The 12,691-nt window shown below is 39.9% G+C and overlaps 2 protein-coding genes across 3 annotated transcripts in view; one reads left to right on the forward strand and one right to left on the reverse strand.

Annotated features, from left to right (window-relative positions):
* HADHA (hydroxyacyl-CoA dehydrogenase trifunctional multienzyme complex subunit alpha) overlaps positions 1-3,677 on the reverse strand; it is a 50,888-nt gene extending 47,211 nt beyond the window's left edge. The window contains exon 1 of one of the 2 annotated variants that reach the window (XM_027624189.2): positions 3,452-3,677. In XM_027624189.2, the coding sequence (XP_027479990.1) occupies positions 3,452-3,518 (67 nt within the window). In that variant the 5' untranslated portion in view covers positions 3,519-3,677. Of the gene's footprint in view, positions 1-3,394 lie in introns of both variants that reach the window. The other variant, XM_027624190.2, reaches the window with a different exon arrangement.
* A 93-nt stretch (positions 3,678-3,770) lies between these two features.
* HADHB (hydroxyacyl-CoA dehydrogenase trifunctional multienzyme complex subunit beta) overlaps positions 3,771-12,691 on the forward strand; it is a 36,700-nt gene continuing 27,779 nt past the window's right edge. The window contains 3 exon segments of the mRNA XM_035728735.1: positions 3,771-3,911; positions 10,788-10,859; positions 10,963-11,007. Coding sequence (XP_035584628.1) covers positions 10,796-10,859; positions 10,963-11,007 — 109 coding nt within the window. The 5' untranslated portion in view covers positions 3,771-3,911; positions 10,788-10,795.

Genomic DNA, 12,691 nt, shown 5'->3' on the forward strand with positions numbered 1-12,691 from the left:
ACACAAGTAAATTAAGATAGGGGAAGTCAGCCATCTCCTCAATCCCCATGCCTCTACCTCTCTAATGATATACTTCCCTTTTCTGCTTTACCATCATTTAAAATTTGAATCATCTGTATTTATCACTCTTCTTTATCGTTGTATCATGGCTCCAACCTTTTCTACAAGGCCTTATCACGAGATTCCATCTACAATGATCTTTCCCTTCACTTCAAAATCCCTTTTGATTTTTATTATTTACTATTGTTCTCTAATCACTGCATCTATAGCAGGTGTTTCCCCCAACTAAAGCGTAAGCTCTTCCAACATCATCTCACAGTCCTTCATTCAACAACAAATCACCTACCATGTGTCATGCACTGTTCTAGGCACTTGGGAGTGAACAAAAAGACAAAATCCCTGTCTCTGTGTAGCTTATTTTACAGCAGCAGGGGATGATACGTATATCGTAGGAAGAATCAGTTTCTACTCAGTAGAGATACTTGAAGAGGTGAAAACAGGCCTGGCATAAAAAGGAGTTTGCCTGTAAAGTGGAAATTCCAGTGGGAGTGGAAGCAGGGAATAAGCAATTCTAGCTAGAACAGGGTAAAGTGGATGAGAGTGGGGATGGACTGACTGGAAATGCAGGGTGGGAGGGATGGGGTGGAAAGACAGCCAAAAAAACAAGAAACATAAATATGTAAAAAAGTATGTTAGGAGGTAAGTGCTAGGTGAAAAAGAAAACAGCAGGTGCGAGGGCTACTATTTGAGACAGCAGGTTGGTGTTTGTTAGGTTAGGGTTCAAACCATTTTAAATTTCTACCACTAATCTACCTTTGATGCACAAACACACCCATATTCACATACACAAAACTTCCTCTAAATCAACAGAGACAAAAAAAACAAGAAGAGAAAATCAGTAAGTGTCCAAACACATCTTGAAATGAATTCAAACCACAGTCAACTAAATCAAGTTGGTAGCTACAAGGTAGCTTTGCTTTAGAAATCTAGCCTTACCCACAATCTGGACAGTCTAGTTCAGAGCAGCTAGGTGAACTTTAGCCTAGATCAACTGTGCCAGCAAAAGAGAGAAACCTTTGTCCTACTTCTTAATCATCTTGATAATTTAACTCAAGAAGATACTTACAAAACCTGTAACAGTGGAGAGAGCTAGATTATGCTGACACAAATTTCAAATATGAAAATGTTACTTTGGTTGTAACAATCAACAATTTTTCTCAATATCCAACTTTGGGGGAAGAGATAGGATTAAGGAAGTGAGTCAAACTTAAGTATATATCACTTACTACGGTATTTGCCTCTAATTCATTTCCTGTGAAATTATTTTACCACTTACATATTAGAAATTTAGATTTAGGAGTGGTAATTAAACAAGATATCTTGGCCAAGTTGTGACTGTCATTTGAAAGTCATATTCAGAATTATAGCATTTGTGGGGGAGGAATGGGTTTGAACTTTGAAGATAACAAGTTTCAAGAAAATTTACCCATCCACCAGTAAATGTCATAATCTCATTAAACATTGGCCTTCACCCAGACTTTCAGGGTGAAAGACCAACATGTTGAATCTAAATGGCAATCCAGGTGTGCAGGTAATTTTGAATTCACTTTCTAAACATGTTTTCAAAATTCATAAACTGTTATTCCAAGGGACAATAACTATAAACCATATTTTCTTATTGGTGAAAACGGTGCAATATATATACATTTACATGTATATATATTTCTATATGAAAAATATAGAAAAGCTAAGCTTGTTATTACACATATAAAATGTAAAAATTATTTTAAAAATTCTCAGATATATAGAATCAGTTCTTCAGGGCTGGAAAGAGTTAATAGCAGCATGTACTGAGCATTTAGTCCATAACAAATTGCTTTAAACTTAGGATAACTGCTTTGAAGTTCACAAAGCTATTTCACAAAGGAGAAAACAGAAGAAATTAATTGTCCAAGGTCACTGAAGAGTAAAAAGTGGAGCCAGATTCAAGCCCCAAAGTCAGACCCCAAATTTAATGCTTTGAATTGCTCTTTCAGGCTATTTCTTGTATCTAAGAAAAATCCAAAGTCTCATTCATTTTACAGATGAGGAAAATAAAGGTTAGACTAAGGTATTTGTCCAAAGTTACACAGCTAGTGACCACAAACCACATGACCTGACTACCAGCTCAGCGTTAAACCAGCTGCTAATCCGTAAGAAGTACCTTAAAACCAATGCATAGGAAAGTTCAAATATATATATTTGATTTTTATAAAGCCTTAAACCATAAATGTGGAAAACAGAAAACAAAACCATAAGGTGAATTGACCAACTGCTAACAGTTACTATATGTGACTAGTAAGTGAACGGGTGATTTTTTTCTTAACCCTTCCCCAGTCTTTACATTTCAATTTTTTGTAATATTATGATTGGTATACACACACACCGCAGTCCCGTGGAAACTAAAGACATTGGTCGAGATTCAGAAAAAGTCTAAATCCAAAATTAATCCCTTAAAGCAGACTCCAGCTACCAGCTCTCTCTTTCAGGAGAAAGACATATTACAAATTAAAATTCTAATTAGCAGCCGGTATTAAGTGTAACATGCAATAAAACGTGACATTTCACCTTACAGGTTTGAGATGGGAGGAAAATGCATAATCACCCACTTAACAGCTAATGCAAACTTAACCGGGTACCGTCAGAAACAAAATTAGTTTTTAAAATTATTTAACATTTTATCCCTTAAGGTACAGGTATTTGCTTGTCTTTTTTTCTATCACCCTGCCCCCAGTGTGTCCACAGACAAGACAAGCGGTATTTGTGTATTTAAAAAAAAAAAAATTCTTCTAGCAGGTTGCAGAACTTCCCCTTGAAATTTAACATACTATACATTCACACTGGGATCACTGGAACTGCAACAGTCGAGCTCCTTATTGAAATGTGGTTAACAGGTTACAAAAATGGTTTTGAGGGAAAGGAACTGGGAGCAGCAGTAATTCGCAAGGCTGGTTCATTCCACCTAAGAAGCTTTCAAGACAGCTCTTGTTACGAGTAAGGTGCTGTGGAGCCACAAAGATGGGAAAGACTGGAGTGTCCCAGTCCTTCTGAACTCCTGATCTAGTAGGGACAGGACCGAAGCCATCACAGAAGAAAGTAAGAGAAACGTGATGCCAGAAGTGCGACGAGAAGACTTGCGGAAGGTGCTAGACCCGGTGAACAGGCCTCAGAAAGGTTAAGGGTTAAGGAGCCTAAAATCGCTGCAGGACTCCGGAGCAGTGAGAGAGGAAGTGTCGGTCTGCGCAAGGACACAGGAGACTGGGTCCAAGGGGCGCATCCTTTCCCCCATTAAGGGCTGAGTTTTCCAGCGGGGCGGGGAAGCGACAGGGAAAGGGAGACGCGGCTCCGGGGTTACCTCAGGCTTCGCAAAAGTTCTGCCTGGGGCTGCGGGGCGCTCCCAGCCAGGCCTCACCTGGGCAGCGGAGCATCCTGGAGGCAGTGGCGCGACTGAGACTCCCTATCGCCCGGGAAGCCACCATCTTGAGCTGAAAAGGACGAAAGTGCAAAGCGCTCCGATGAGGGCTGCCAAGCGGAGGACTTTTCTGCCTCAGCCTTGCCCCCAGTTAGGCGCCCGACGTATTGCCTGACTAAAACTCCCGGTGCCGAGTTGCCGCTGCCTCCTTGCCCTGCCGTTCGCTTCCGGATAACGGGGCCAAGAGGTCGCTTTCTCCGTTGAACGAAAGGAGGCCCATAGAGGAGGAGGCGAAGTGCCTGGTTTTCCAGGCAGGCGGCCCGTGGGCAGCCTGCGGAGTTCGGGGGCGGGAGTGAAAGGGGTCCTTTGGCGCAGGACCCGCTCCTTGTCACGTCTAGTCCCGGCGCTTGAGTCCAAACCTTCCGTGTCCGCCGCGGGAGTTCGAGAGAACAGAGCTAAGGTGAGATGGAGCGTGCGTTTGGCTTTCCGTCTGGCCTTTCCCCGCAGCGACAGCCGCAGTTCCTTTCCGATCTCCTGCGCCAGTGCCCGCGGCCACCTCCCTTCCCCCCGGGGAGTGGAGTTCCAGGGAGCGGGAAGAGGCCCCGTCGGACAGGGTCTCCAGGACCAATGCACTTAGAGTGGTAACATGGACAAACCTTATGTGTGTAGCTCTGAGCAGCAGTCTCACCGTGTCTTTTAATTTATCACCTCAAGTTAACGAACTGTTTGCTTGTGTGTGTGTCGGCATAAAGCGCTAGGCTGTATTGCCCCGTGTATTTTTGTTTCACCCGTTTTGCTTGTGTGGGAAGTTGGGATGACCCCATTCCTGCTACCGGGCTGGGACTCGGTCACGTGACCCTTTCGGGCCTGGCGTGTGGGAGGAGTCGAGATACTTGGAGACTTAATGTTCCCGAGGATTTTTTAATCTGGAAGGGATCTGCCGATCATCTGGTCGTTCATCCCTTTCACTTTATAGGTGAAGCCCATGAATCAGCGTGAGTGGGCTTATCTGTGGCCACAGGTGGTGGAAATAGGACTAGAGCCTACGTCTATTAACTTGTAATCACGAGCTCTGCATTGCATAATAGCTGGTTTTGTGTTGGAAAGATGGGTTCAAGTCCTTGAATAATGCGATTGATTCCAAACGAAATAACGTTAATTTGCAAAAAGGATTCTTGATCTCCAGAGGCCCTCCCAACTCATAAGGTTTTTACAGTTAAAAGCTTGTCTTCTGCCTTCAGGCTCTCTTATGCATATAATTCTGTTAAGTGCTTATTATTTAGATAAGGGGTAGTAAATTTTTTTGTTAAGGGCCACAGTAAAAACCCATATTGATCTCATATATTTTTTGTTTTGTTTTCTACAACTCTTTAAAAGTGTAAAAACTCTTTTTTAAAAAAAATTTATTTGGCAGAGAGAGACACAGTGAGAGAAGAAACAAGCGGGGGGAGTGGGAGAGGGAGAAGCAGGCTGCCCGTGGAGCAGGGAGCCCCATGGGAGGCTCCATCCCAGGACCCTGGGATCAGGACCTTAGCCAAAGGCAGCTGCTTAACGACTGAGCCACCCAGGCGCCCCTAAAAGTGAAAAAAACTCTTGTTAGCTAAAGGCCATCCTCTTTTGGCTCACTTTTTTGTTCCTTGTACTCTCAATGAAATCATAAGCTCCATCAGGGCAGAAATGTTATGCTTCTTACTGTGGCTTACAGAGAGGGGAACTAGGTACATTTATACCACTACCCAGTAATATTGATACAGCAAACATGTATGATCCTTGCTATATATCAGGCACTGTTCTAAGTGCTTTGTGTGTATTAATTTAGTTATTCCTCACAGCAATTTTATGAGGTAGGTACTGGGATTATCTACATTTTACAGATGAATTATCTACATCTTAGGCAAAAAGATTAACTTGCTTAAGGTCATAAAACTAGGGTGGAGCCAGGATTTGGATTTAGACAGTCTGGTTTTAGACTCTGTGCCCTTTCATCATACTGTGTCTTAATGATAGTGCTAACAGTGAGCTGTTAAGCCACTCCATTTTGTTTTGTTTTTTTTTTAAAGATTCCATCTATTTGAGAGAGAGAAAGAGAGAGAGAGCATGAGAGGGGGGAGGGTCAGAGGGAGAAGCAGACTTTATTTATGAGAGAGAGAGAACGTGAGCATGGGGGCAGAGGGAGAGGGAGAAAGCAGTCTCCATGGGGAGCTCCTGGGATCATGACCTGAACCTAAGGCAGACGCTTAACTGAGCCACCCAGGTGCCCCTCCCTTTTGCTTTCATTACTTGCCCAGCCCCTTCTTCCTTTCCCTTACTCCCAGGTGCCCGCAACTTTATGCATCTTTCCATAGTTCCACAGCCAACTCCAGCCTACTCTGCTCCAGTTTCCATGCTTCTTAAATCCTTGAGTCAAAAAGGTCTATTTCCTAAAGCTTAGAGCAAATAACAATAAAGGTCAACCCTCCCATAGGGTAGTTTGCTTAGTCTTTCTTTTGAAACGTATTTTTAATCAATTATTGAACTAATAATATTAATTTTCAGAAACTACAGAGAAAATAAATACACCTGTAGTTCCACCACCCAGAGATAACTACTATTAACATTTTGCTTAAAAAAACAACATAAACCAAAACTGTATTTTTCTGGACATTTTTTATGCACTTGTATATTCTTATATATTTAAATATTAATATATGTAGATTTTAAATGAAACTAGAGTTATACTGTGCATGAAAAATAAAATGTTCGGGGCTCCTGGGTGGCTCAGCAGTTAAGCGTCTGCCTTCGGCTCAGGTTATAATCCCAGAGTCCTGGGATTGAGCCCCGCGTTGGGCTCCTTGCTCAGTGGGAGGCTTGCTTGTGTTCCCGCTCTCGCTGTGTCTCTCTCTGTCAAATAAATAAAATCTACAAAATTTTTTTGAGAAGATAGAAGAATATAAAATGAAAGCTCTTTATTCCTTCCATATATAGACTCTTAGCTTTATGGACTTTGTTTTTCTTTCTGTCATAAAAATGGTGTCTTATTGTACATATTGTTCTGCAGTTTCTTTTTTCATTTAATATATATTGTGGACATCTTTCTGTGTTAGTATATACATGTATATCATGTTTTTTATTTTTCTTTCCAAACTGCTGCAGTGTTCCATGGTATGTTTGTACAATATTTATTTCCTACCGATGGGCATTTAGATTAGTTCCAGTGTCCAGTGTGCTACAGTGAACATCTTGAATATTTCTATAGGCCAGAGATCTATGTATGCTACACGTACATCTTGAGTATTTCTATAGGTTAAAGAACAATTATAGGAATTATTGGGCTTAGAAATTCACAATTTAAATTTTGTTAGATAATTAAAAATTGCCTTCCAAAACCTTAGCAGTTTATGCTTTTATCAACTGTATATGGAAGTGCCTAAATCCATTCTTACTAGAATTATGTGTTAACAGTGTTAATTTTTTGCCAATTTTACAACCCCACAATGATACCATGTTTAATTTAAAAATGTTTTTATTGTTAGGTTGAACATTTAAAATTTTGTTTGACATTTTTATTTCTGTGAATTACTCTTTTGCTTTTTTCCTTTAGTCATGTATCAGTAAGGAACCTTTCAGCTGCAGATAACAAAATTCAACTCAAATTGTCTTATTCAAGGGGTTTATTGTCTAACAACTGGAAAGCACAAAGGGAGGATGGGTTTTGGATATGATTCAATTAGGGCTCTGGTTTCCTTTTCGGAAATTCTCGGCTCTGTCCTCTTTTGGGATCGATCAGCTCTGTTCTTAGGCTAGCTTTTTTTTTCATGTTTGCAAACTGTGGTAGCTGTGCCAAGCCTCAGAAGGAAAGATTTATGTTCCAGAATTCCAGGCAGAATACTGACTGGAATGTAAGACTGACTAAATTATTATCCTAAATCAAGTCAGTATCATTCACCATTGTTTTAGGGCCTTGGTTACCTGAACCAATGATCTTGGCAAGAGAATGAAATTATTCTGATTGGTTTAAAACCCTGGAGTTGGGCTGGATTCAGTCCCTGTAAACTACATATGGTAATTGCATAATGGAGTCAAATGGATATTTGGGTGGAAAACCACAGATTCCATTATAGATTCTCTTTTTTCTCTAATTTGTAATAGTTCTTTATGGGTTATGGATATTAACCCTTTGTTTTATGTGTTACAAATATTCTCTCTGAATCTATATATATATAAATAGATTAATCACATCTGAATTGATTTGTACCTGTATGAGTTATGGACCCTAAAGTTTTTTCCAGATGATTAGCCATTTCCCCAACAAATTCAGTGAATAATTCATCTTTTTCCCCACTTATTTGAAATGTTATCTTTTTTTTTGAAACAGAGGGAGAGAATTTTTTTTTTTAAGATTTATTTATTTTAGAGAGAGGGACAGTGGAAGGGGCAGAGAGAGAGTCCTAAGCAGACTCCACCCTGAGTGTGGAGTCCATCCTGTCTCAGGACCCTGAGATCATGACTGGAGCCAAAACCAAGAGTCAGATGCTTAACAGACTATGCCACCCAGGCTCCCTTACTTAAGGGAATTTGTATCTAAGACTGGTGTGGCATCATGTGTAGCTTCTGCAAACAGGGGTGCTTATCTCATGGGCCTGTTTGTGTCTCCCTGGCTAGAGTCTTTTGAATATCCCTAGGCTGGTGAGCCTAGAGTTTGGATTCCTTCATCTCTTTTCAAACCACATATTTGGAAAAATGTGATTTTTTTTTTTTTTTGAAGTCATAGGGCATCCTCTTTTCAGTCTGTAAAGACCCAAGAGAAGTTAAACAAGGCTTTTATATTACCTATTTTTTTTTTAAGATTCCATTCATTTTTTTGGGAGAGAGTGAGAGGGAGAAGCAACTCCCTGCTGAGCAGAGAGCTGAGGTGGAGCTTGATCCCATGACCCTGAGATCACGAACTGAACCGAAAGCAGACGCCCAACCCACTGAGCCACCCAGGCGCCCCTTATATTATCTATCTTTTTAAGGCTTTTATATTATCTGTTATATTTGTGTAACAAATTACCCCAAAATTTAGCAGATCAAAACAAAAATGTATTATATCATTCAGCTTCTGGGGGTGACTTAGCTGGGTTGTTCTGACTTTATTTCTCATAAGGTTGCAGTCAGAATGTTGGCCAGGGCAGTCATCATCTGAGACCTTGCCTGTGCTTGAGGATCCACTTCCAAGTTCAGGTGACTGTTAGCATGAGGTGGTAGTTCCTCACCATGTGAGTCACTTCATAGGGCTGTTCAAGATGTGCCAGCTGGCTTCCCCCAGAATGAGTGCGTGATTGGAGAGAAAGAACAAGAGCAAAGCTGCAGTATTATTCCTTATACCTTAATCTCAGAAGTGACATACCATCACTTCTGATATATTCTTTTTTTTTTTTTTAAGATTTTATTTATTTGAGTGAGAAGAGAGAGCATGCACAGAGGGAGAGTGAGAGGGAAAAGCAGACTCCCGCTGAGCAGACAGCCCAGTGTGGGGCTTGATCACAGGACCCTGAGACCATGACCTGAGCCGAAGGCAGACGCTTAACCAGCTGAGCCACCCAGGCACCCCTATTCTTTTGTTTACACAGACTAACTGTGGCACATTGTTGGGGGTGACTATACAAGGGTATAAATATAAATAAATAAAGGTGGAGATTATTGGGAGCCATCTTGGAGGCTGGCTACCACCGCCTTCATAGGCAAATTTCACCAGCTTATTCTTACCTTTTTTTTTTTTAAAGTTAAAAACGTATCTCAATATTGAGAAACTATAAAAGATGGACAATGACCAGTCTTCCTTACACCCCGTCCTCTAGTTACTCAGTTTCCTTTCTTTTTAATGTCTTATTTCTACCTCAGGGATATTTTATATAGATACAAGGAAATATATATATCATTTTTCTTCTTTTTGACATGAACAGTAGTAGCTGTACACAATTTTACACCTAGCTTTTTTCACTTAATACAGGTTAACAGTGGTCCCATATTGGTATATAACCATTTCCTATCTTTCATAGCTGCATAATACTTCTTTGGGTGGTTGTAGTGTGGTTTACTTAATCAATTCCCTATTTTTGGTTCTTCTGGTATTTTACAAACAGTGGTGACATGCATGTCCCATGTGCGTTAGTAACATCCTGGAAGTAGAAGTGGAATTGCTGGATCAATGCAGTTACAGTTTTGACAGTTAATTGGCAAATTGCCCTCCATAGGGATTGCCCCAGGTTGGCCTCTCAGCAGCAGTATCTTTGTGCATACTCCTAGCACACAGAATATGTCAAACCTTCCAGTCTTTGCCAGTGTCAGGGGTCAAATATTGTATCTCTGTGTGTGGTTTCTATTTACATTTCTTTTAGGAATGCGATTGAACTTCTTTTCATATATCTAAGAGCCATATGTTATTTCCATTTCTATGAATGGTGTGTTCATGTCCTTTGCCCATTTTTTTTCTTACTGATCTGTAGGAATTTTTTAAGAATTTAGGGGAGCAGCTAATATATTTTAAATCTTTTTTAATATGTAGGGTTTGAATATTTTTTAAATTATTTTGAAAGAGTAGCAAACTTTTTAGAAAGTAGCAAGTGAGGGGGGCCTGGGTGGCTCAATCAGTTAAGCAACCAACTCTTGGTTTCAGCTCAGGTCATGATCTTGGGATTGTGAGATTGAGCCCCCCATCAGGCTCTGTGCTCAGTGCAGAGTCTGTTTCAGATTTTCTCTCCCACTCCCTCTCCCTTCAGCTCACACCCTTTCTCTCTCTTAAATAAAATCTTAAAAAAAAAAAAAATAGCAAGTGCAATACACAAACATTTTTTTCTTAGAGCATTTGGAAGTAAGTTGCTAACAGGACACTACACCACCCCTGAATGCTCTACTGTAGTTCACCCACATATGAACATGCACAAGGCACTAATCACAATACAGCTTTCAAAGTCAGCAAATTAACATTGGTGGCTTCATGGTCATGTCCAGCAACCTCTCGACTCCTTTGGCCCTAGAGAAGGACATAAACTCTGGAGCTAGACTGCCTGGCTTCAGATCCCAACTCTCTGCCTCTTATTAGCTGTGGCTCTTTGGGCAAGTCACTCAATCCCTGTATGCTTCAGTTTTCTCATCTTTTATAAAGAGTGTAATGATAATGCTTAAAATTGTCATTTGCATGCTATGAAAGCCATGTCAGTGTAGCTCTGAGAATATTATTAGAGGAAGGATAGTTGGTAATACATTAAATTTTACAGTACTTTATAGTTACCATGGATAAGATTATCAGAGATCATAGACTATTAAGCCACAAATTGTTCAAATAAACCAGGATATATTTTTGTTCTCTTTTCAGATTTCAGAATGACTTCCATCTTGACTTACACGTTTAAAAATCTTCCCAATACATCAAAATGGGCCCTCCAATGTAAGTTTAATTTCTTTTTTTAAGATGAAATTTAGATTTATAAGCATCTTACACAGGCATTGAGTTGTACTGCTTTTTGTAAACAATTTATTTTATCTTCTAGCTCTAAGACCTCTGAGCTGTTCCTCCCAGCTACGAGCTGCCCCAGGTACAGTAATTTATAAAATAAACATTTCTGGTTTAAATGTTGGATTCTAGATCTGTGAATTCTGAATAAAAACCAAGACTAATTTGCAAAGTCTTCCTTTTTTATGAGCAACAGGAACATCATTATTGCCTTCAAATTAAAACAATATGGGGCGTAACCAGTCATGATGTTGCATGGTTGTAGGGTTGACAGGAGGCTGCTGCTGGAGTCATGGCGGGTCCATGAACCCTGCTGGTCAGTTTACTCGTCTGTCAGGCCAGGAGATGACCGTACAGACATTCTTGAGGCAAAGTCAGATTTTTAAATTTGTAATCACTGATAGCCTTCTCTGTTAATGAACATATACAAGAGGACCCATTCCTGAAACATGGGTGACTGGGGAACTAGTAAATAAAAGAATGTTGTTGGGAACACCTGGGTGGCTCTGTCAGTTAAGCCTCTGCCTTCGGCTCACTTGGTCACTTTACTTCCCTGTGCTTTAATTTCTTGTCTAAAAAAGAATAATAATTCTAAGGCTTGTTAGCCTCAAGTTATGAAGATATCTCAAAGTACTTTGAAAACTAAACCCAATATGAGTGTAAGATGATATTTTTATATTTTACATAGATTGTCAGAGGTCTATTGCCTAATTCCACCTAGCTTAGTTTCATGTTGTCATGTAACAATTATATTTCTTCTAGCCTCTAAATTCTAGCTAGAAAATGGATTTGTCTTAGCTTCATGAAGAATAATTCCTTTTTGTCTCATTTACCTTTTCCCTGATTCAAATGTTTGCCTGCATGCTTTTGCTTTGCAGTCACACAAATGGACCTGATTCTTGACAACTGGGAGGTCAAACTGAATACCAACAGAGGGAAAGCATTTATCTGGCACTTAGAGCATTTTCCTTTATACCATTCTTTAACTGTTTTTCTGTTTCTGTCTCAACTATATTGCAAGCCCTTGTGAGACTGGAGCCTTTTTACATCCCTGGTGTCTAACAGTGAATTGTGTTGGCACTGCTGAAGATCATGTACAAGAAAGCATGTGATAAGAACGTGACCAACTGATTGGTGGAGAGGGAGCAGGCTTATGCTGAACAGGTTTTAGGTTGCAGTAATTTTGTAACATATTTCTCTTGAAGCTCATGTGAATGTCCCTGCTTGACAGAACTCTTAGGATAAAGGATTTAGAGGAATACAGAATTTATTGATGTTTCAGTCTTTAGATGGACTTAAGTGTCTGATGGAAATTTTGACTGATTCAGTGGTTATATCTCTATTAATTATATATCTATGTACACACACAAACACATATACCCCCACTGGGAGAATACATGACACATATTTTATCTGCTTTGACTCTTAATTGTATGTGTAAAATACAGAATGTGTATCAGCCATAGAATCCTAGGTTTTGGAGTTGGGAGGAGGTCATCTAGTCCAGCAAATAATAAAGTTTTGGCAGAGCAGGGACTAGAACCCAGATATTTTAACTCCCAACTCAGATTCTTACAATACATTGCTATTGGGTGCCCATATGCTGTGGAATACATAAAAAGGAGCCTTGGAGAAAATTCTGATGTGGGTAGGAGCCAGTGTGCACAAGAAACAGAATGAGAGTCCTTTGGGTGACTGATCAGTACATAATGAATAATGAATATTATTTTTAAATGTGGCTTGTAGCATTAGTTTAATTACTTTAT

Source organism: Zalophus californianus, chromosome 8 (genome assembly GCF_009762305.2).
Source record: "Zalophus californianus isolate mZalCal1 chromosome 8, mZalCal1.pri.v2, whole genome shotgun sequence".
NCBI lineage: Eukaryota > Metazoa > Chordata > Mammalia > Carnivora > Otariidae > Zalophus > Zalophus californianus.